Source organism: Lagopus muta, chromosome 3 (genome assembly GCF_023343835.1).
Source record: "Lagopus muta isolate bLagMut1 chromosome 3, bLagMut1 primary, whole genome shotgun sequence".
NCBI classification, from domain to species: domain Eukaryota; kingdom Metazoa; phylum Chordata; class Aves; order Galliformes; family Phasianidae; genus Lagopus; species Lagopus muta.
This window is the reverse complement of record NC_064435.1, coordinates 82,854,765-82,874,878: the sequence shown is the minus strand read 5'-3', so window position 1 is coordinate 82,874,878 and position 20,114 is coordinate 82,854,765. Positions and strand designations below refer to the sequence as shown.

At 39.4% G+C, this 20,114-nt stretch overlaps 1 protein-coding gene across 1 annotated transcript; it reads left to right on the top strand.

Annotated features, from left to right (window-relative positions):
• Positions 1–1,607: 1,607 nt before the first annotated feature.
• EEF1E1 (eukaryotic translation elongation factor 1 epsilon 1) lies at positions 1,608–18,435 on the top strand. Its single transcript, XM_048939672.1, has 4 exons — positions 1,608–1,788; positions 3,776–3,976; positions 10,560–10,655; positions 17,706–18,435. Exons 1-4 carry the CDS (start codon positions 1,681–1,683, stop codon positions 17,844–17,846), a joined length of 546 nt encoding a protein of 181 aa, XP_048795629.1. The 5' UTR covers positions 1,608–1,680; the 3' UTR covers positions 17,847–18,435.
• The last annotated feature ends 1,679 nt before the right edge of the window (positions 18,436–20,114 follow it).

Sequence of the window (20,114 nt, the reverse complement as noted above, 5' to 3'; positions counted from 1 at the left end):
AGAGCAGACAAATTTCTGCAAAAGTAGAAAAACCCACCCGTGCATTCAGAACTGCTCCTCACTCAGATGAAGGCTCCGTGGCCACTTGTGGACTTTTTCTGCAACAGAAGGTACAGATCTAAGTGTCGCCTTGTATCAAGACAAGCGTTTCCGTGAGGAACCAGGACACTTGTCAGGATCATCTTATTCAAGATGATGAACACAGCCATCGCCCTGAGCCTGTGCTTTGAAATTCTCTGATCTCTACAAGATCAGCTCATTGTTTTTAGTAAAAACATCAGCTTGGTATCGAAGTCTTCTATCAAGAATGGCACTTTGGTGTGCTGGACAAATATGTCTGTCGATCAAAAATTGTTTTAATTTCTAACATTTATGATCAGATATGGAGATGTGGTATTTGCAGCAGAATATCTTCCGTTAGAAAGGTGATTAAACCACACCTCTAACGAATCTTAAACATGGTATTTAGTCAGGCCAGGTGGTGACAAGCTCTGCATCCTCTTCTTTGGATGCCCTTGACCAGCACGCACAGTGGGCCAAGCAATTTCCCTGCATTCACCTCACAAAATCTTTAGTAATCTAACTGAAATGTCAGCTTTTCCAGTAAATTTGGCTGCAGCTCAACAACAGGTTTGTGAGTCCCAGGGTGGAAGGCAGGCCCTATACATAGAGGGGTAGTCAGTGCCTCTTCATCAGCCCTGTACTTCTACGAAGCCAGACTGAGAGACGTGTTCTGTCCAGTTAATCTCATGATATTCCCAGACAGCACACCACAGCTTGACTAACAGATCCATGCAGCTGAGAAACCCACTGCCACGGCAATGCACTGGGCTGATATGATACTGAAAATGGGATTCTCCAAGCTGGTATTGCCATTATATTGAGATGCCGTATGGCCAGCTGATGATGATGGTCTGAACACTGCATGAATACTGGAACAGGTTGCCCAAGGAGGTTGTGGATGCCCCACCCCTGGAGGCATTCAAGGCCAGGCTGGATGTGGCTCTGGGCAGCCTGGTCTGCTGGTTGGTGACCCTGCATGTAGCAGGGGATTTGAAACTAGGTGATCATTGTGGTCCTTTTCAAGCCAGGCCATTCTGTGATTCTGTGACCCTATGACTGTTTCAGCGCTGCTTGTTTTTCTCCGTTTAACTGCCTCTTTCAGAGGAGCAACCACGGATCCACTCTCGCTTAAGGACGAGGCCGCACCTCGTGCCGCACTGAACGCGCACCCGTACAAACAGACTAACGCCAACCCCGCTCCGCGCAGCGCCAGACAACTCAACAGCCCTCCAACCTCCCCTGCCCGCCTTCCACCCCGCGCACAACCACCGCCCCGCTCAGCACCGGACGTCACACCCTGGCAGTATGTCCCCGCCCTCCACGCATGCGCAATCTACAAACTGAGGCGTGCCCACCTCTGCGCGCGGGCGTCCCTTGCGCATGCGCACTCAGCGAACCGCGGAACCTCCCTCGCTTCTCCCGAGGTTTCAAAACTCGGATTGGCTCCTCGCAAGAGTGGACTGAGCCGAGCGTCTGATTGGTCGGCTGAGTCCTTCAGCCCAATGGCAACAACGGTTGTTGAGGAGGTGTGGTGCCGTGTTCTCCAATGGGATTAGCGGTTGTTGGCAGGTGGCGGCTGCGGCCGGTCCTTTCCGACCAGGTGCTTCTCTGAGAAAGATGGCGGCCGCCGCGCGGCTGGGGCCGGTAGCGGATGAGCTGGCCTTACTGGAGAAGGCGCTGGGTCTGCAGAGCGGGAACAAGTACGGCGCCCAGGGGGAGCGGCAGGTGAAGGGAGCCAGGAGGGGCCGGGAGCGGGCAGCGGCGCGCGGGTGTCCTTTCCCTCAGCTATCCCCGTCCTGCGCCGTCATCTCCTCTCCATCGCCTTTTTTCACCTCTCTCCTCTCGCTGTGGCGGATCGCTGTCGCCCGCACGTCCAGGGAGCTTCTCCCTCTGGGTTAAAAGGCTTACTGTGCCTCGTGGAGACACGTCGGCTTAACTCATGCGGCGCTCTCCTTGTGCCTGCGTTTCCCTGGTGTCAGTGCGGTTATATCTGTGCTGACGTGGTGAGATAAAGGGTAGGGTTTCGGTGTTAGAAATGCATCTGAGGCAAAGGGATTTGCGCGTTAAAACTCTGCTCGAATTAAAGTCGATGTCTCAGTATCTTGAAGCTTGCAGCAAAGCGTTACGTTCTGCAGCTTGAAAGGCAACGGGGGCTTGAGGGAAATAGTGTGGGGAGCAGGGGAAGGGCAGATGTGTGGGAGCCTTTGCAGGCTCTTCTCTGAGAAGAATACCAGAGAAAAGCAACTGTGCAGTTCCCTTCTGCTTTTGTACGTGTTGTTTTTCTTTCACTTAATTTACTGTTTATGATTACAGTGCTTGATATCCACATCTGCATTCCTTGCTTTCAAATGTAGTAAGCTTCCTTAGTTAACAATTCGAGTGATGTTTCAGTGCCATGACTGGCATTACTCTGAAGGTGTGAGTCATGAAATCTGGCTGTCCATCACTTTTCCTGATCATGTGTTCAGTGAAAAAAATGCATAGTCAAGGACTCCAGGCAGAACTGCAGATTAAATGCTGTATATTAAACTTACATCTTATTACATTCACTAAATCTGAAGGTAGATGGTGTCCTTTGTGTGCTAAGATACCCTTAAGAAATGATAACTTTGCACCATGTGATGCCATGAATGAGTGAATAAACTTTAGGCTGTTGCAGTGAAGTTGCATTCATTTCATTTTTGATTCTTAGTAGTTGAGTTTCCTTTCCTGCTGTAAAAGATTGTTAATACTTGCTCTATTAATTGTGTGTTCCGAAGGAGCTTTTCAAGGCAAACTGGCTACTCATTTTTCCATACCCCCAAAGCCTATAACATGTTCAATTTTAAGTGTTTTATGTGTTTTGATGCTTCTCTTTGAAGCAATGCTTGTGAAACAGTGATGAGGACCATGTTGTGAAGTTGTGCTCTTGAACAGTGATTTTGTAACTCCAGTACGTTGCCTTTAAAAATTCTGTGTCACTGATTCTCTTCTGCTTCTTCATAAAACACAATTTAATTTCACAACTTAAATATAATCAGTTCTTACAATAATAGGGGTCTTTAATTTGCTGTAGTTAAAATATTGAAATGTTTAAGATATGCTCCTTTTTGTTGAAGACACGTTATGCTTTATTATTATAAAGATTGATTAATATTTTTTCCCAGAGACAATTAATTAAAATCACTTGAACGTGGTAACATCACTAACAGATACGCAATTCAAGCTAGAGGTTTGTGTTATGTTGTCCTCTCTGAACTAATAGCTTGTTCTGCTGTTTGGCAATAGGACAGGAAGTGTGTATAAGTATTTCACTAAGTCAGGCTGTCGTGATGGAAACTGGAAACTGAAGTTGGAGCCTGGAACCTGAAAACGAATCATGGTTCAGTTAGTGTCTCCTGACAGTGTTAGAACAACACAACTACTTACTGCTAGTATTAGTGCAGCTTGATTATTTTGTGATAAATGTGCACTGAGCTGAAGGAGTTCTGGGTTGCCCAGTGCGCACTGAATGTGTAATCTGTAAAAACTGAAAATAAACCACCCCAAAAAGTAGAAATACAACATGCATATTTCACTTTGTTATTACTTTTAGCTTGAATGCTTACAAATTGATACATTGTTTTTTAAGAGTCTTCTGAGAGACTACAAAGAAATAATAGTTAAGCTCACAAAGAGTCTGCTTTTTTTTGAATGAGTTTTGTAACGTTACAACATTTCTTCCTTTTCCTAGGTTCCTGTTCTGCAGACAAACAACGGTCCTGGTCTGACAGGATTAGTTACCATAGCTTCATACTTAGTTAAACAGGCTAAGAAAGAGCAACTGCTTGGAAGCTCTGCAGAGGAGAAAGCAGTGGTTCATCAGTGGTTGGAATACAGAGTGACTCAAGTAGGCAGACAATCTAGTAGAGAAGATACCAGAACAGTTCTGAAGGTAAGGAGTGCTTAGTTCTGACTTGGCAATGCATTTTGGAGAGATTAGGCCTTGAAAAATATCTGTGTGCTAACATGAGCAAAACCAAGTAAGTGATTAGTAACTGGAGAGTGTCTTTCAGTGCTGGCTTTTCTTCTGCTTTTTGGTTTTTATTAGCAAAACATAAAAGCCACCTGAAAGCAAACTCAAAAATACATGAAGCCGGTCTCTTACCACATTTTATGGCTGTAATGCTGTGAACTGCTTAGAACATTCCAGACAGAGATTATTTAACAGCTCTGTCTTGTGATGCTCTGGTTTCTTTCTGTCTTCATAAAACCTCAGTTATAAACAAGCTGTGCTGTATTTCAAGATAACTGTGCAGATACAGATTTTTTTTCTCCTCCTGATTTGGTAATTGCAATATAGTCCTTACATGATGTTGTCTCAGTTGTGTTGTGAAACAGTGAAAAACAAAACCTTCAGATTTTGCAAATCTACAAAACTGATCTTCAAATGCAGCTGCTTTGTACGGAGCCTTCAGACAACTGTACTCAGTTTTTTCTTGTAGTCTGAAGCTTTCTTCTTCTAAGATAGGTGGAAACAAAAAAAAAATCTCAGGGGTAACCCCTTTATTTAAGCAGCCAGATGGCAGGGAGTAGATTGAAAAGCTTATTCTATTTTGCTGCTTACTCCTTGTGACTGATAATTGGAATCTTTGCAATCTTTTGGGAACAGAGCTTGAAGAGAAAAATTGCTTTATGCTTTTAAGTACTGAGGGACTGTTTACCAAGTGTATATGAAACACATATCAATTTTAAATAGAAAGACCCAAATGCTACTGAATCAGTCTAGATTTGGATGTGGCTTTGTGAGTTGCTAGGCTTTGGATTGTCTATTCTTTGTGATAGCAGAGATTTAATGCTTCTGATTTTTGTTAGGTGTGGCAGATCTGAGTCAAATAAAATTGCAGCAAGCCAAAGATAGGCTGCTGCTCCAGTATTGTTTATAGATGTAACTTTCTGCCTTGCTTGAAATCAAAGGAGATTTTACATTTTGGGAGTGGTGCAGAGCAATATGTTGTTAATAATTCATTATCCTTCTCTAAGTGACAGCACCCTAAATCTTAAGGCCATGGGATATTGTGCCCGGTAACAAGACTGAGTTGGTGAGCATCCTACAGAATCACTTCTTTCACTTACACCTCAGATAATCTGAGTTATCTTGGTCTCATTTTATCTATAGGATGAGCACAAGCTTGCTTTTTTTTTTTTTTTTCCTGTAACAGCACTAGTTTTATCTTCTGTGTGGATGGTATCAGAACCTTTACAGTCAGAGCTACTCTTTGAAAGTGCTGTCTATCCCTCAAGATTTAAGTATTCAACTGACGGAGGCATGGACTAATTATGATTTAACTTAAAGTTTAGCTATACTTTGAACAGGAGGTGTGACAAGGCGAGGTGGCTGCTGGAGACCCCTTTCTACCTTTTTTTTTTATATATATAATTTGATAGAAGACTGTTCAGCTACGTAGAGCTTCATCACAGCAGTCATTATTTACCTTCCTAATATTCTAGGCAACATCCAAACAAATGAATTGGCATCTTGCAAGGATTTGCCCTTAGTCTAATTCACAAAAATTGAAGACTTCAAGTCTGAGTGGCTTAAATGATGATACCTGCTTTGTCATTGCACCCACAAGTATTTTGTAGAGCTGATTGGGTGGTAACACCAGGTACATTTTCATTCTGAAGCTGGTATTTTTTGTCTTTTTCAGTTTTGCCTTTGCTGACAGTTCAGAAAATGCAATTTGCTAAAACAGACATGTGGATAAATTATTTCCAAACAAAAGTTCATCATTGAGAAAGTCTCCCTGAAGTTACGCTGACTACCTCTGTGTCTGTGTGTGTGTGTCTGTGTCTGTGTGCGAAGAGAGAGATCCTAAATAGCACTTAATTTTTTCTGCAGCTTTTCTTTCATAGCAGATGCTGAATGGCCAGAGTTTATCTTGATGCTGTGGAATAGCTCCAGCACTAATAATTTTGCAGGGTAGCAATTAACTTTTTTTTTTTAATTTGTTCTCTTGCTGCCGTGATTAATCAGAACAAGAGGCAGCCTACCATTAAAGTATACTATGCCAAAAGGGAGTATGAGAAGGGAAAAGAAAGGAGGGGGGGGACTAAAATAGGGAGGCAAGTCTGAGACTGTAGTTTTACAGCGTGTCTGGAATAATCAATGGCAGTCTTGGGACAGTTGCAGCCTAGAGCCACAATTTATAATAAGCTGTGCCAAAAACAGTTCAGTTGCTTCTGTTGTAAACTTTAGGCTGCCACTGGTTAACCCTTAAATGAGCTGATGTGGTTCTGAAAAACATCAGTTAATAACTGCTGTAATGTTTGCTAATTTGAAGAGAGGGAGGGTTTTTTTGTTAGCCTTAAGAAAACATTTGTAAGCTTGTTCTGACTGGCAAGTTGACTAAAGCTGTTACCTGACATGAAAACAATTGTGAAGGAGGCCACCTCAAGAAGAATTTTTAATTTATTTGGAGCAAAATCCGTACAGTTCAGAAATTTTCAATGCAAGTGTTAAATAGTTCTGTCCAAATTGGGTTGAGTTGCTGTGCTGGACAAAACAAACAAAAGCAATGCCTGTGGGCTGGTCTGCGGATGTGTAGAAATAATTACTGTCAATGGTGGTGATGATATCAGTCCAGTGTGTTATGTTAACTTCAGTTTCCACAGAATGAGACTGAATTTCCTTTGCTTCTGATCAATGGAATGATGTTTAATTAGTGGGAAATTAAATTACATATGAGGAGTGGGGGGAATATCTGAATTCTTGAGTTTTTCTTGATACCAAGTAGGGATTCTGCTCCTCTGCCGAAGAACTGAGAACTTCTGAGAAATGCTCATGCCACCAAATTTCTGCTTGAATATTAACTAATTCCATTCATGAGATTTGAATGTCTCTGATTTGTCAATTTTATGTATTGAAAACTTGGTACCTGAGGGGGAGCAAATACTGTCTATTCAAAATGTAGCTGGGAGTTTCTACTGTATTCCACAGAAAAGCTTCTGTGGAGCTGTAGGAAGTTCTAACTCTGTTTTCTGGAAAGTGATTATAGCCTTGCAGCATCTCATATAAAAAACATTCCATGATTACAGCCAATTCTGTCCTAATTTCTTGTGCTTTCTGGCTCCAATCAGAAGTTCAATTAGAAATCTAAATAAATTGTTACAAGTTTCAGTTATTGTTGTACTTGTTTGAAAAATTACTGTTTCTATCACTGTGTACTGTTTGTATCATATGTAGGTTAATCCATTGCATTTGCCTTCATGGCATTAATCCATGGTTCTTGTATGCTGTTTTTCAGTGGGTTGCCTAACCACTTCAACAAGCTTGTCCAGCAAGCTTTATTGGAACTCTGTGCCTGTTTCCACTCCTCTCCTCTTTCTAAGAGTGAAATTGTTTGCTTGCAGGCATAAAAGATTGTGTTTTGATTATTTGAGCAGCAGTTGTTAAGAGAGCTATCTTTCTTCTGTCCTTTGCAGAAATCACATTATGAATATACTATTTTTCCTGACTAGGCTTAGCTCACCTTTAGATAGATGTCTTGCATCAGAACTGAAAATAAGGATACACCCCTAACCATGAAGTTGTGCCTTTCTTGGAAGGACTCTTGAATCCTCTTCTTGGATTCTGTGTTGTCCAGGATTTGTTTGGGACATGTGAGTGCTTAACTCTCTTTGTGTAGTGCCACGTGAAGGCATTTAGGTGGGCAGTGACCCTGTGGCTATTGCTGACTGAAGGAATGTTGAAAGAAAGTACATATACCAGCAGAGCATTTCTATGGGCAAAGTATCCAAAATGTAATCAGGGTATGATTAGATCCCTTATAAGTTATTGAGTCATTGTAGGAGGCAGCTGTTACCTGAGATGCAATGGTGGACTCTGTCTCAACTTGTGGTCTGGGAGGGGTTTAGTTATCTTAATGGATGAACTAGGTTACAGACAATTGTGCTTCGTAGCTAAAGTAAACCACATGAAAAATGTGCTGTGTGTGGGATGTGTTGAGCTGTCACTGTGCATCAGGATATTTTGTATCATAGAATATCAGTTCAGAAATCCATCAGTAAGTCCATAAATAATACAACATCTTGGTTTTTTTCTCTTGCTTTTTCCTCATTCGTACCCAAAACTGGGATTGAAATTGCTGCAGTTGTTCAGTGCACATTATTACAGTAAACTGCTGTTATACTTTAAATGTATCTGAAACTTGAGAAGGGGTTCCTGCAGGATTGCACCAAGAAGTTAATTTAGCCACGAGCATTTTGCAAGACTCTGTCAATCACTTGCTATTAGAGTTGTAAATACATAATTGATTTAAGAAGACATCAAGTAGATGAAAGGCAGTGACACAGATAACAGCTAACAGACCTGAATTTCTAGATGGTAATAGAAATTCAAATGGAGTATTGCATTCATATTTTTGTTAATCTCTCCGTGGCAGGAAGGCTGTTTGAATTTAATGCTGAGGACAGTTAAGAAGGCTTGGCTTTCAGGAATTCTAACACAGCTGGCAATTAGCCAGTAATATAATAATCCACGGGAAGTACAACATATGAGGCAGGATTGATTAAATGTTCCTAGTGCACATGGAAAAGAATGCTCTGTGGTGTTCCTAAATTAACTTGACTTTGACAGTATGAAATCAGTATTTTTCTGTATCTTACGAGAGGAATGTGTGCATTCCAGAAGAAAAATGCAGACTAATGCTGATTTATCCACGACTAAACCACATTTGTCAAACTGCCAGTTAACTGACTTGATAAAATTTTAATTAAAATGAATAATTGTTAACATTTCAGTGGGTAACTTTACTTTGAAGTTTGAGTTATTTCTTACTGATAAATAATTTGAGTATTTACAAATATACCGTGCAGCATATGTACTGACTTGCAGATTTTCTCATGTGAGCTCTTTTCTTTTCAACATAGCATTTGCTTCTGTTACATGAATAAAATTCAACTACAGAACTGTAGTTACATCTTTAAAGTGAGACCTAACAAACAAGAACAAAGCAGCAAACCAGTCTTAGAAAAACATAAATAGCTACATAGCTGGAGGCAGATGACCATACAGAGTCTGAACTATGCAGGGGTTAATATTTTTCCTTGATTTGCTCTAGTAAAAGTAAATCAAAGCAGACACTTGGATGTTTAAATATTAGGAAGCACAGGACTCCTGTCATAAAGAGGCTGCCAAAGAACATTGCATAATGGAGTCCAACTTGCCATACTTAAATGCATGGTCAGATGTTTCCCTTTTTTTCTTTTTATGTGTATGCACTGTAGGATATGTCTGCATGTTTGAGAAAGCAGAATTATGGAGCTAGAATTGCAATTCAGGCTAAATCTATTTATTTTTTTTACTTTCAGTAATGAATATATCCCATATTCTTCCCTTAAAATGAAACAAGCTGTAGTTGAGACTGATAATCTTGAATAATCGTGATCTGATAATTGTGATCTTTGAAAAATATTGTTTAAGCTTCTTACCTTTATTTCCAGGAGGAAGTTGCATTTACTAGAGGCTTGTTTGTTTGTTTTCTTGTTTGTTTTCCAACCAGCAGAGGAACATTAGCAGGAAATTTCCACATACAAGGAAAAGGCAGGGAACTGTTTTCCTACCTTTCAGGAAAGAACATCATAAAAACCAGTTTGCCCTTAGTATTAGAGCTGAGTAAATCTGCTGGCTGTTAAGTTTTCTTCAGAGGGAGGTAGAGGGCACAAAGATGTGTGACTTGGATGAGAAGTAGGTAAGGTATGGTGAAATGGAGGGTACTACTTCTGGATGGGTGAAAAGAGAGCTGGCAGGCAGTACCTGAATTTCAGATACAATGCAGTTGAGCAACAGTAAACATCAGCCTTCTGTTTTCCTGCAGAGAATGATTGCATATTAAAGGAGTCCTTAAGTAATACGGACTTGAACTATTTACTCATTGAACTGAAATGGAAGCCCTCTGCTACACAGCCTTGTAGCATCTAATACGGAGTTGCTGAGCAAGAGAGGCACACGTGAAGTTCAGAAGCAGTGCTCCTTTGTAATGGGCTTCTGTAGTGACTGAACTGACAGTATTGATTGTGAATTGCTATCAGTGATTTCAACATTAATAAAAGCAGGGGTCAAATGGAAGCAGCGAATTAGCTTCAAGTTCCAGACAGGAGCTTGAAATGCCCTTCCTACCCCATCATACCTTTGTTTTCCTCACTTGTTGCATATTTGTGATTTAAGCGTTTCTTTGAAGCACTGGTGTTCTTATGAGTCATACATGCTAGCCAAGAAAATGCATGAGTCAAGGTTATTTTTTTTATTTCAGTAAATTGTAGCCTGGAAAAGATGGATTTGAAAGTATTTAGGAAGTACTTAAAATTTTTCATCTTTATATGTCTGTCTTCTTTTCTATGTTTGAATAAATTGCAGCTGGCATTTATTGTACAGGTATGATCTCAGAGGAATTTCTCTTTTTTTTTTTTTTAACTGCCTTAGTGTTTTGTCTACCCACATCAGCACTGTAATCATTTTATTCAATTATTATTTTTAGGATCTTAATGCACACCTTGAAGATAAAGTCTACCTTGCAGGAAACAGTTTTACCTTAGCAGATATTTTGATGTACTACGGATTGCATCATGTTATGGTAAGTACTGTTTGCATTACTTCTACGTGTGTGCAGTCATTGTAATTGCTTGTTTATGTGAAGGGCAATTTATTGCTGTGCAAGTTGATCTTCTGAATTAATCAATGACAGTTATGGGGGGAAAAAAATGAGATTTCTTCCAAAGATCTTCAAATATAATTTGTCTATAAATGTTCATTTTTAATCTTTTTTACATTTAGCCATAGATCTGTGAAAATAAGTTTTATCTGTAGTACCGTGTCTGTACTGCTTTAGTTTCCTATCTATAACATGAGAATGATACCTGTCCCTCTGTTTCTACCTATGAGGAAACTTATGTGTTCAGGTCTGAAACGTGTCTGTTTGCAGAACTATGGGGGTAATCGTAGAATCACAGAATGTCCCAGGTTGGAAGGGACTTCAAGGATCATGAAGCTCCATCCCCTTCACCACTGGCAGGGCCACCAACCTCCCCATTTAATACCAGACCAGGCTGCCCAGCACCCCATCCAACCTGGCCTTGAACACCTCCAGGGATGGGGCATCCACAGCCCCAGTATGATAGCTGATAAATGAAACTAAAAGGTGTCAGAACTAAAGTACTAAAATTGTTAGAAGTACTACTGGTGCTATGGAAGATGCACATTAATCAGGTTCCTGAAGGATGAATGCATACAAGTGTCAGCCAGGATAAAAGGTCATTGGTGTTTCAAGACTTAGTGATAAGACTTGATAACACTGAATATGGAAATAACATGAGGAGCTGGTACTTGGAGTGGGGAGCAAGGGGTTTTACTGAATGAGAATGATGTAGAGGTTCTTCATGTGTAGCTTGGCGTTTACTGTGAAGTGCTTAAAAATTGTTCCACCTCACTTCTGAACCTCGAGAGGTAATTTGAGCATGAAGAAATAGAAGTTAGTTGTATTTGAGCAACTGGAATGTGATTGTGAGTGCTCCTTCTCTTGAGTGAACACTGCTAAACAAATCAAACCAGTCTGCCAAAGTCTCAAGAGGATAAAGTCAGTGAGTTTTACAATAGGAAACAGAGGAAAGGGTTCAGCTAGTTAAATTGTTGGTTTACACAATTAAAGGCAGAGTACTAGAATGCTGTGCTACAGAAGGGATTTTGAAGAGAGGAGGCGGGGGAAGAGATCAGGTAATGAAATATAACCAAAAATGAAAGAGATCTTATGTTGAAGTTATGCTTGAGTCATATTTTCCTTGTAAAGGATAGATGTGTTAACTCATATGTCAAATGCTTACCTTTCCCATATTATATGGCAGTACAGATGTGTAAGAATACTTTTAAAAATACGACTGTGTAGTGTAAGAAAATACAAACTCAAATGAGACATTAAAAACAAAACCTTAGGCTGGGGAAAATCAAGCGTATTTTATATTTAGAGTTTGCTCTAGAGTAGACCACCTAATCAAGAAGAAAAGACACAAGTTATTGCTTTGGGAAATAGAGCAGATGGTAAAAACAAATGACTTAGTGCTCCTGGGTGCCTGCAACCATGCAGACGCTAGTTGGGACAAGTTTATTGTACAACATCTGCTTCTGAAGTGCTTGATTTTTGTAGAAGATGCTAATTTTGTGACTCAGAAAGGTATAAAGGGCAAATAATGGGGTTGCTCTCCAATAGAGGAATATCAGAAGCTGCTCGCCACGGATTAGCTAGATTGTGTATGTTTTTAAGGCTTTAAAATTGATTAATATTAGTAGTCAAGTAAGTAGTTAACTAAGTAGTTAATGGAAGTAAGATATCTTGAACTGTAGAATCCTGTGACTATGTTTTTTTTCCTATAATGAGAAGAGAGTACTTTCAGAACTGCTTCTGTGCCTCAAGCCTTAGGTGGAGGGGAAAGCTGCTCCATCTTTTAATGTGGTGCATTCCAAGGAAGCAGTTCCTCATATCCACTGCTGTTTGAGCTCAGCCTCGTTCAAAATACTTTGTCTTTGATAATCCCTTAAAATAAGAGATGTTCTTGTTGTCTGTGGATCTGAGAGGGTTGTTGATGAAGATCCTTAGGGCCAATCTCCCTGTCTTTGATGGGGTAACAGATAGCTCTATCAAAATACGTACTTGTGACATACTGTGATTGCACTGCATGAGCTGAGCAGTATTAAAAGTTTTGAAACCACCTCATGCAGTAGTATTAGTACAACAAGTATTAGTAGTAGTAGTAGTACAACAAGTAGTGTTTCTGTGTATAAATAATACATCTCTATAATCCTCCCCACTTCCACTTTTGCTTTGCACCTCTCATTATCCAGGTGGGGTTCTGGAAACTGTATATTCTTGTCAGTGAAGAATCAATAGGAAAAATTGATTCCTGATTCAAATAGACTAACAGCAACTTTTAGTCTTACAGTTGCATGCCTTTCTTTTGTTCTTTTCTGTTTAGCACAACAATAGATGTCTAGAAATCCATGCAATGACCAAGGAATTAGGATTTTAGTGAGTGAAGGTCACTAAGGGAATCTTTTTGTTCTTCATGCAGACTAGTAGAGGGAAAAAAATAAGTCTCTTAATTAGAAATATACACTGGTAATAATGAGGCAGTAAGTAAACTGTGTACACTGTTCTGCATCATGATGTAGGTCTCAAATACCCAAAAAGTGTAATGCTTGGTGCTAGCTCTCAGATGCATTCTTTTAAATTGCCATGACTTACACTGTCATATGTAATTCCATGTCTCCATGTGTCTAATGTAGAATCAGAATCACCAAGGTTGAAAAGGACCTCCAAGACCATGCAGTCCAACCATCAATATTTTCCCTCTGAACCATGTACCTTAGTATGTATAAACGCTCTTGTCTTTAGACATACAGATTACTCAAATGTTTATGTAGATGAATGTGATCAACAGTGAAGTTCTGCTAGGTTAAAGCTCAGATTGCAAAGAAAATATGAATTAGGAAACACTGCTTGAAGATAACTCAGGCAATCAGTGAGCATTAAGTTCCCCTGTGGTGATGAACTTGTTCTTAAAGTTTTCCCTATGTTTTAATTTGTAAATAGAACCAAACTAGTGAAGTCTTATTTAAAAATGTTTAAGAGAAATTATCAATACAGAGGCTGATCTGACTTAGTTTTTTTTTCTGCCTTGTAAATTCAGGCAGAACCAAAGTAGTCATATCAGATCTGTATGTCTGAATTTAAAATTTATTTAATGAGTGCTGGAAAATAACTTGGGGTGAAATTTATGTATCTACAAATAGAAGCCTCAGTCAAAATTTTGGGGTCAATTCTAGTACAATCTATTACCAAACCAAGTGAGTTATGCTCCTCAAGTCAGAACTACTAATGTAGAAATATAATGAGACTGCATTCATAATTTCTTTTCCTGTTTGGCTTTTTTTTCATGATAATATTTGCTGGGGCCACAAGCACAAGAAAGATGTAGAGCTCTTGGATCTGGTCTGGAGGAGCGCCACCAAGATGATCAGAGGGCTGGAGCACCTCTGCTATGAAGAAGGGTTGAGGGAACTGGGCTTCTTTAGCTTGGAGGAGAGAAGGCTCTGGGGAGACCTCATTGTGGCCTTCAGTAATTGAAGGGAGCTAACAAACAGGAGGGGGAACGGCTGTTTGTGAGGGTGGACAAGGATAGGACAAGGGGGAATGGTTTTAAACTGAGATAGGGAAGGTTTAGGTTAGATATTAGGAGGAAGTTTTTCACACAGAGGGTGGTGAGGCACTGGAACAGGTTGCCCAAGGAGGTTGTGGTTGGTCACCCTGCATGTATCAGGGAGGTTGAAACTAGGTGATCACTGCGGTCCTTTTCAACCCAGGCCATTCTAGGATGATTCTGGGATGATTTCCAGTATTTAATGGATTGCCATAATTTCTTTTAATATTAATTGATACACTACTTATCTTAGAACCTGGATAACAGGCTTTCATTCTAAAGAATTATGCTAACAGTCCTCAATTTGCAAAAAATAATAAAAACTTTGAAGGTACCTTGATTCTTAGCTTTTCCTCTAACAGCAGAAAATGAGTTAAGACCATGTGAAATGTATCTCACAGAATTCTGAACTTGGCTGTTTTGTTTTCTACTTTCACCTCTATTTTCATATCTAAAGGCTACATTAAAAACTGATAGTATCTGTCCTTTATGCAGAAGAACTCTAAATATACACAGGTATTTCTAGACTTCCCATGCACATACAGGTACAGGCATGGGAGTTTGTCTGCATCCCCAGTGCTACTGAAAGCAAATATAATTAAAGCTGGTATAGTTACGGTCCTTCTAGAAACTCTTCTTTTTGCATTGTGTGATGCCCATTTTCATTATCCTTTGTGGGCTTTGTGGAAGAGTAAGGCTTTTTATTTTTTCTCCCCATAATTTAAAAAAAAAAAGTCATCAAATTGAGTGTCTGCTTCTTTGCTATTTAAATAATTGCTTTAATAGCAAATAATTATTTTACCAGCAGAACAGCAGCCTTTCTTAACTTGGGGGAATTATCTAATTTAATGAGGAAGAATAGAAAATACCCATCTAACAAAATGTTGTAAAAACGCCATGGAACTGATCTCTAAACAATTAACCTAAGAGTTATGTCCTGAGTAAAAAATAGAGCATGCCACAGAGTGCTTTTGAATATATTTCACTGAGAATACATTATGTAAATAAGCAAAGATATCTTGAATGCTGTGCTTGAAGTAGAAAGGGTTTTACTTTTACAGAACCTGCCTGTGAAGCCATGCAGATGTTTTTTCACTATACTTACAGAATGGAGGAGGACTATTTTCATAAGACTGTTTTCGAATAATATCAAAGAAATGTGAGGATGGAGAGTTAAAAGTATAAAATATTGAGGAGAAGAAATGTATCTCCTGCCAAATCTCAAGTTTATTTTCAGCACTCTTATAACCAAGTGCTTGCCCGCTATGGATGTTGGAAATGGGGTATTCTAATTACAATACTCATTGTAATACTTAGTGTACCTTAGTCACCAAACTTAGTGTTTTTAGTACCTGCTCATACCTTACTACAAATGAGGATAACTATTGGTTTTAGATGATTTTGTGGCTGTATGTTGCTCTTTTCATACTGTGTGTTGTTTTGTAAATGCTTCTACGGCTTCATAGCAAGCACTGGCATCACACTGTCATTAATTACAACAAACTGCATGTGATTAGAAGCATCTCCCTCTAAATGGTAGTGCGTGTTTATTTTGTCCTGAGTGTAGCACACTTGAAGAACCTCAGGCAACTTATCAAGTATCTTAATTAAAAAAGCAGTCAGTGTTACATTTTAATAGCTCCCACTTTTAGTTTGTAACGCCTCTGTCTGTAACAAGATGTTCATCTTACCAGTATTGTTCTTTTCCTAATAAAGCTCTGTTAAGTTTTTAGCTCAGCTAGAACTGCAGGCATGGAGGTGAATCAGTGCATCTTGATGGCTGACTGAAGTGAGGTGAACCCCATTTGACGTGGCTGTGTGGGGAGACGAGATAGGGTAGTTCACATGAAGATCATGTTTTGTTCCCAATAGTTTTATAGCTTTGAAGCTTACTCAGTACAGTAGGTAAAACAAAAAGCAGATTGTTGTCTAAATTGATACACTAACTTGGTTCCAGAGGAATGAAATGCGGATTTAGTAATCAAGGCAAGGTAATACAGGTGATACAGTATGGGAGTAGTTAGTTCTACTGCCTGCTTGAAATAAACTGAAGTAATAAGTCTTAAAAGAGAATCTTAAGGATTTTGCTTGCTTTAATTTAGAAGACTTTGAATAGTATAGATTACATGTAATCATAAATGACTTTGCTTGGTCGGTACTATGATAAAACTAGCCCGGAAGCTCTTCATAACTGTTACCCAGTATTGCAGTGGCAAGGAGCTGTTGGAGTAGCTGTATAATCCTGGCTCTTCTTGTGGCTGTTTAACTCTGAGTTACACTGAGCACACGACTGATACTGACTTGAAAGTTTGGGAATGATAGAAATAACTATAGGAGTAAGGAATAAAAATTTCAATACTTTTATGAAATACAGACATCTTTCATTTTATTTTAACATAGTAATTGCCTTCCCAATAAAGCTAGATAGCACATTTGAACAGTGAATCACAGAATCATAGCATGGCCTGGGTTGAAAAGGACCACGGTGATCACCTAGTTCCAACTCCCTGCTATGTGCAGGGTCACCAACCAGCAGACCAGGCTGCCCAGAGCTACATCCAGCCTGGCCTTGAATGCCTCCAGGGATGGGGCATCCACAGCCTCCTTGGGCAACCTGTTCCAGTGCATCACCATCCTCTGTGTGAAAAAACTTCCTCCTAATATCTAACCTAAGCCTCCCCTGTCTCAGTTTAAAACCATTCCCCCTTGTCCTATCACTGTCCACCCTCACAAACAGCCGTTCCCCCTCCTGTTTATAAGCTCCCTTCAACTACTGGAAGGCCACAATGAGGTCTCCCCGGAGCCTTCTCTTTTCCAAGCTAAACAAGCCCAGTTCCCTCAATCTTTCCTCATAGAGAGGTGCTCCAGCCCTCTGATCATCTTAGTGGCCCTCCTCTGGACCCACCCCAAGAGCTCCATGTCCTTCCTGTACTGTGAAGCCCTGTGCTGTGTTGTTTCTTGGTAACTACTGTAGAACTATTGCTCAAAGAGGAAAACAACATTCCTCTTTCCTATGCAATATGAAATGGCCTGAAAAAATGTATTCTTGAACTTCTAATACACTTTGCCCTTGGCCAGTGAGGCGAGACCACCTGCTGAATGAGAGGAGGGCACAAGACTTATGCAAGTTCAGGAACTCTCCCCTGCTCCTCGATGTTATAAGGATTCGTAGACTGGTTAAATTCAAGCAAGCTAACACCCTTTCCCCCACCTCCAAGTATGTCATACAAATGTATATTCCATTCTGCAGATGTGTTCATTTGAGGAAGTAAACACGTGTTTTGGGCTGTGAATCTTTATCTGTGAAATGGAGGCAGAATGCTGCTGGACAGCAGCAACTCTTTTGCAAGTTGAAATCAGCCGTAAACCTTTGCACTTCTTTTTTCTCACCACGTTTCATAATATTCATAATGCAATTTTCTTTCTTCCCCACGCAGGTGGACCTCACTGTGCAAGAAAAGGAGATTTACCTTAATGTATCTCGCTGGTTCAACCACATTCAGCATTATCCAGGTGTCCGACAACATCTGACTAATGTCGTCTTTATCAAGAACAGATTATATACTAATGCTCATTAAGGAGAATTTTAATACTGTGTCAGAGTGGTATTTGGGAGTCTAGAAGTTGCATTGTCCAAAACCACTGCCTTGCAAATACTGGTTTGTAAGCTTCTCTATGTGAACCAAAACTGGTGATGCCTCAAGTAATACAGTTCCATTGAATTGTTATTCTTTGTTCAAGAATTTGAACTGGCTACAGAATTTTATCATGTATCTGATTAAATGCAACAATGGCAGAAAGATGGGAATTGAGTTTTAATTCACTATTTTTTAAAGATGAAATGTTCTTTTAGTTAAGCGTTCAACTGTAATTACATGGTCTTTGTAGGAAAGAATTACTTCTTTTCCTTTGACTACACACTCATTTTACTATTTATTGAGTTTCTGCGTATGTCCCTCTTTTCATTTTATTTTCCATGAATGTTTACACTAGTTTTGTAAAAGTTAAGAGCTATATTGTGTGCCAATGATGTGAAAAAGGGAACATGAAAATGTTACAAAGTATTTATGTGACTGAATAAATTATTTTAAAACTGTAGTCTTAATTTGGCTGTGGAAGTCTGTAGTTTATTAAAAAAAAATAAAAGTTAGTTCACATGCTACTTCATTTTATGGACTTTGATGTAGAATCCAGAGGCATTTTCTTTCACAATATTTAGCAATATTAGCATTTATCACTTATTTATTAGCATTTATGACAATAGTCAACAATATTAGCATTTATTGAGATTCTGCATATGCTGTCATTTCATGTTATTTCCACAGAAGAAAGACTGCACATTTCAGGGTCCTAAAAAAGATGGGGAAGGAGGTACTTGAGATAATGATGTGCTGCTTTTCCACTCTCACTTGTTTTTAAAAGTTTGCTTTAAAACCAAAGAGACTGTTGTCAGTTGAAACATGTTGTTGGGTCACTGTGCCACAGAACACGGTGGGCAGAAGGTGTTTGTTTTGGTGTTGAGGTGTTTGTTTGCCCAAACAGCTGCTGTGTTGAAGTGTCAGGATTTCTCTACGTTGCTACATGCTTTGACTGCAGTATCCTAGCCTCTTATTTTCTCTGATGTAAAACAGAAGTGTAGATTGCTGCTGAAATAATTAAATAAAAAATAAAAACCAAGCATGAAATGTTTAGAAGGGATTAGTAAAATCTGGATCTGTGCTGACAGAAGTACATTTGGTGACTGTCATATGCTAGCTCAAGCATTTCAGTTTTCACTCCCCTATGTAGATTAGTTGGTAAGTGGAATAGAGAGTTAAAAGCAAAGAAAGATGAATTGAGACATTTTGCTTCAGAGAGAACACTGAGAAAACCAGATGGTATTGATTTCCTCCATGCTACCTCTTTCTGTCTAATACCTCTTGATCTTAGACACTGAGTATGTAATAAAATTAATGGAAGTAAATACGAAAACGTACCTTGGCCTATTAGTTTGGGGTAGGTTTTTAAGATGAAGCTTCATGTTGTTTACCACTGAGTTGTAACGTGCTTCAGCTCTGTCAGATGAATGCTGATGCTCCACCTAAAGAGAGCGTGGGTAAGCACTCATGCTATTGTGGGGGTTTTGTTTTGTTTTCTTAAATAACAACAAAAAACAACCCTTGCTAGTCTATTTCTGTGATAGTTTGTTATACCCTTATTGAATATTGCTAGAAGTGACTTCCTTCCCTTGCAACCTCTTCTTTTTTCAGAAAATCTCTGTTGCTGAAGGGCACAGTAAATACTGTGATGTTGTTTTACTTCTGTTGCTTCACAGTTTGATGATGATGATGACCACAGTGATGTGTGGAATTTATTTTCATGGCGTTTCATGAACAGTGACAGTCTCATTTGTTAATGTATCTCATCACTGCAGTATTATTATTTTGCATAATTGTTCTATTTAATTTATTCAAGGGGCCCTGACATGTTATGGTCTTTTAAGTATGTGCCTCTAGGACTTGAGGTTGTTGCCATATGGTGAGATAGTACTGCGTGACAACCTTTCAGCAATGGAAGAATTCAGCAGTGAAATAAATAGGATAATTGTAAGTGTTCAGTGGAATCTTACACTTCCCCCTCTTTGGCTTGTCTTTTTCACCTCAATACTGGGATGGGCATCACTCACAAGCAAGCTGTGTTCAAACAGACTTTCAAGTGTTGTGTTGGATAGATCAACAACAGACTGATGATTGTTACCTGTCTTTGCATGAGTAACTTTAAGTGAGAAGTCAGAGTTCAGCTGAACTGCAGAAGTATCTAAGGGCAGTTCTTGCATAGACTTAAAATTGGTCAATGGTGATTTACAG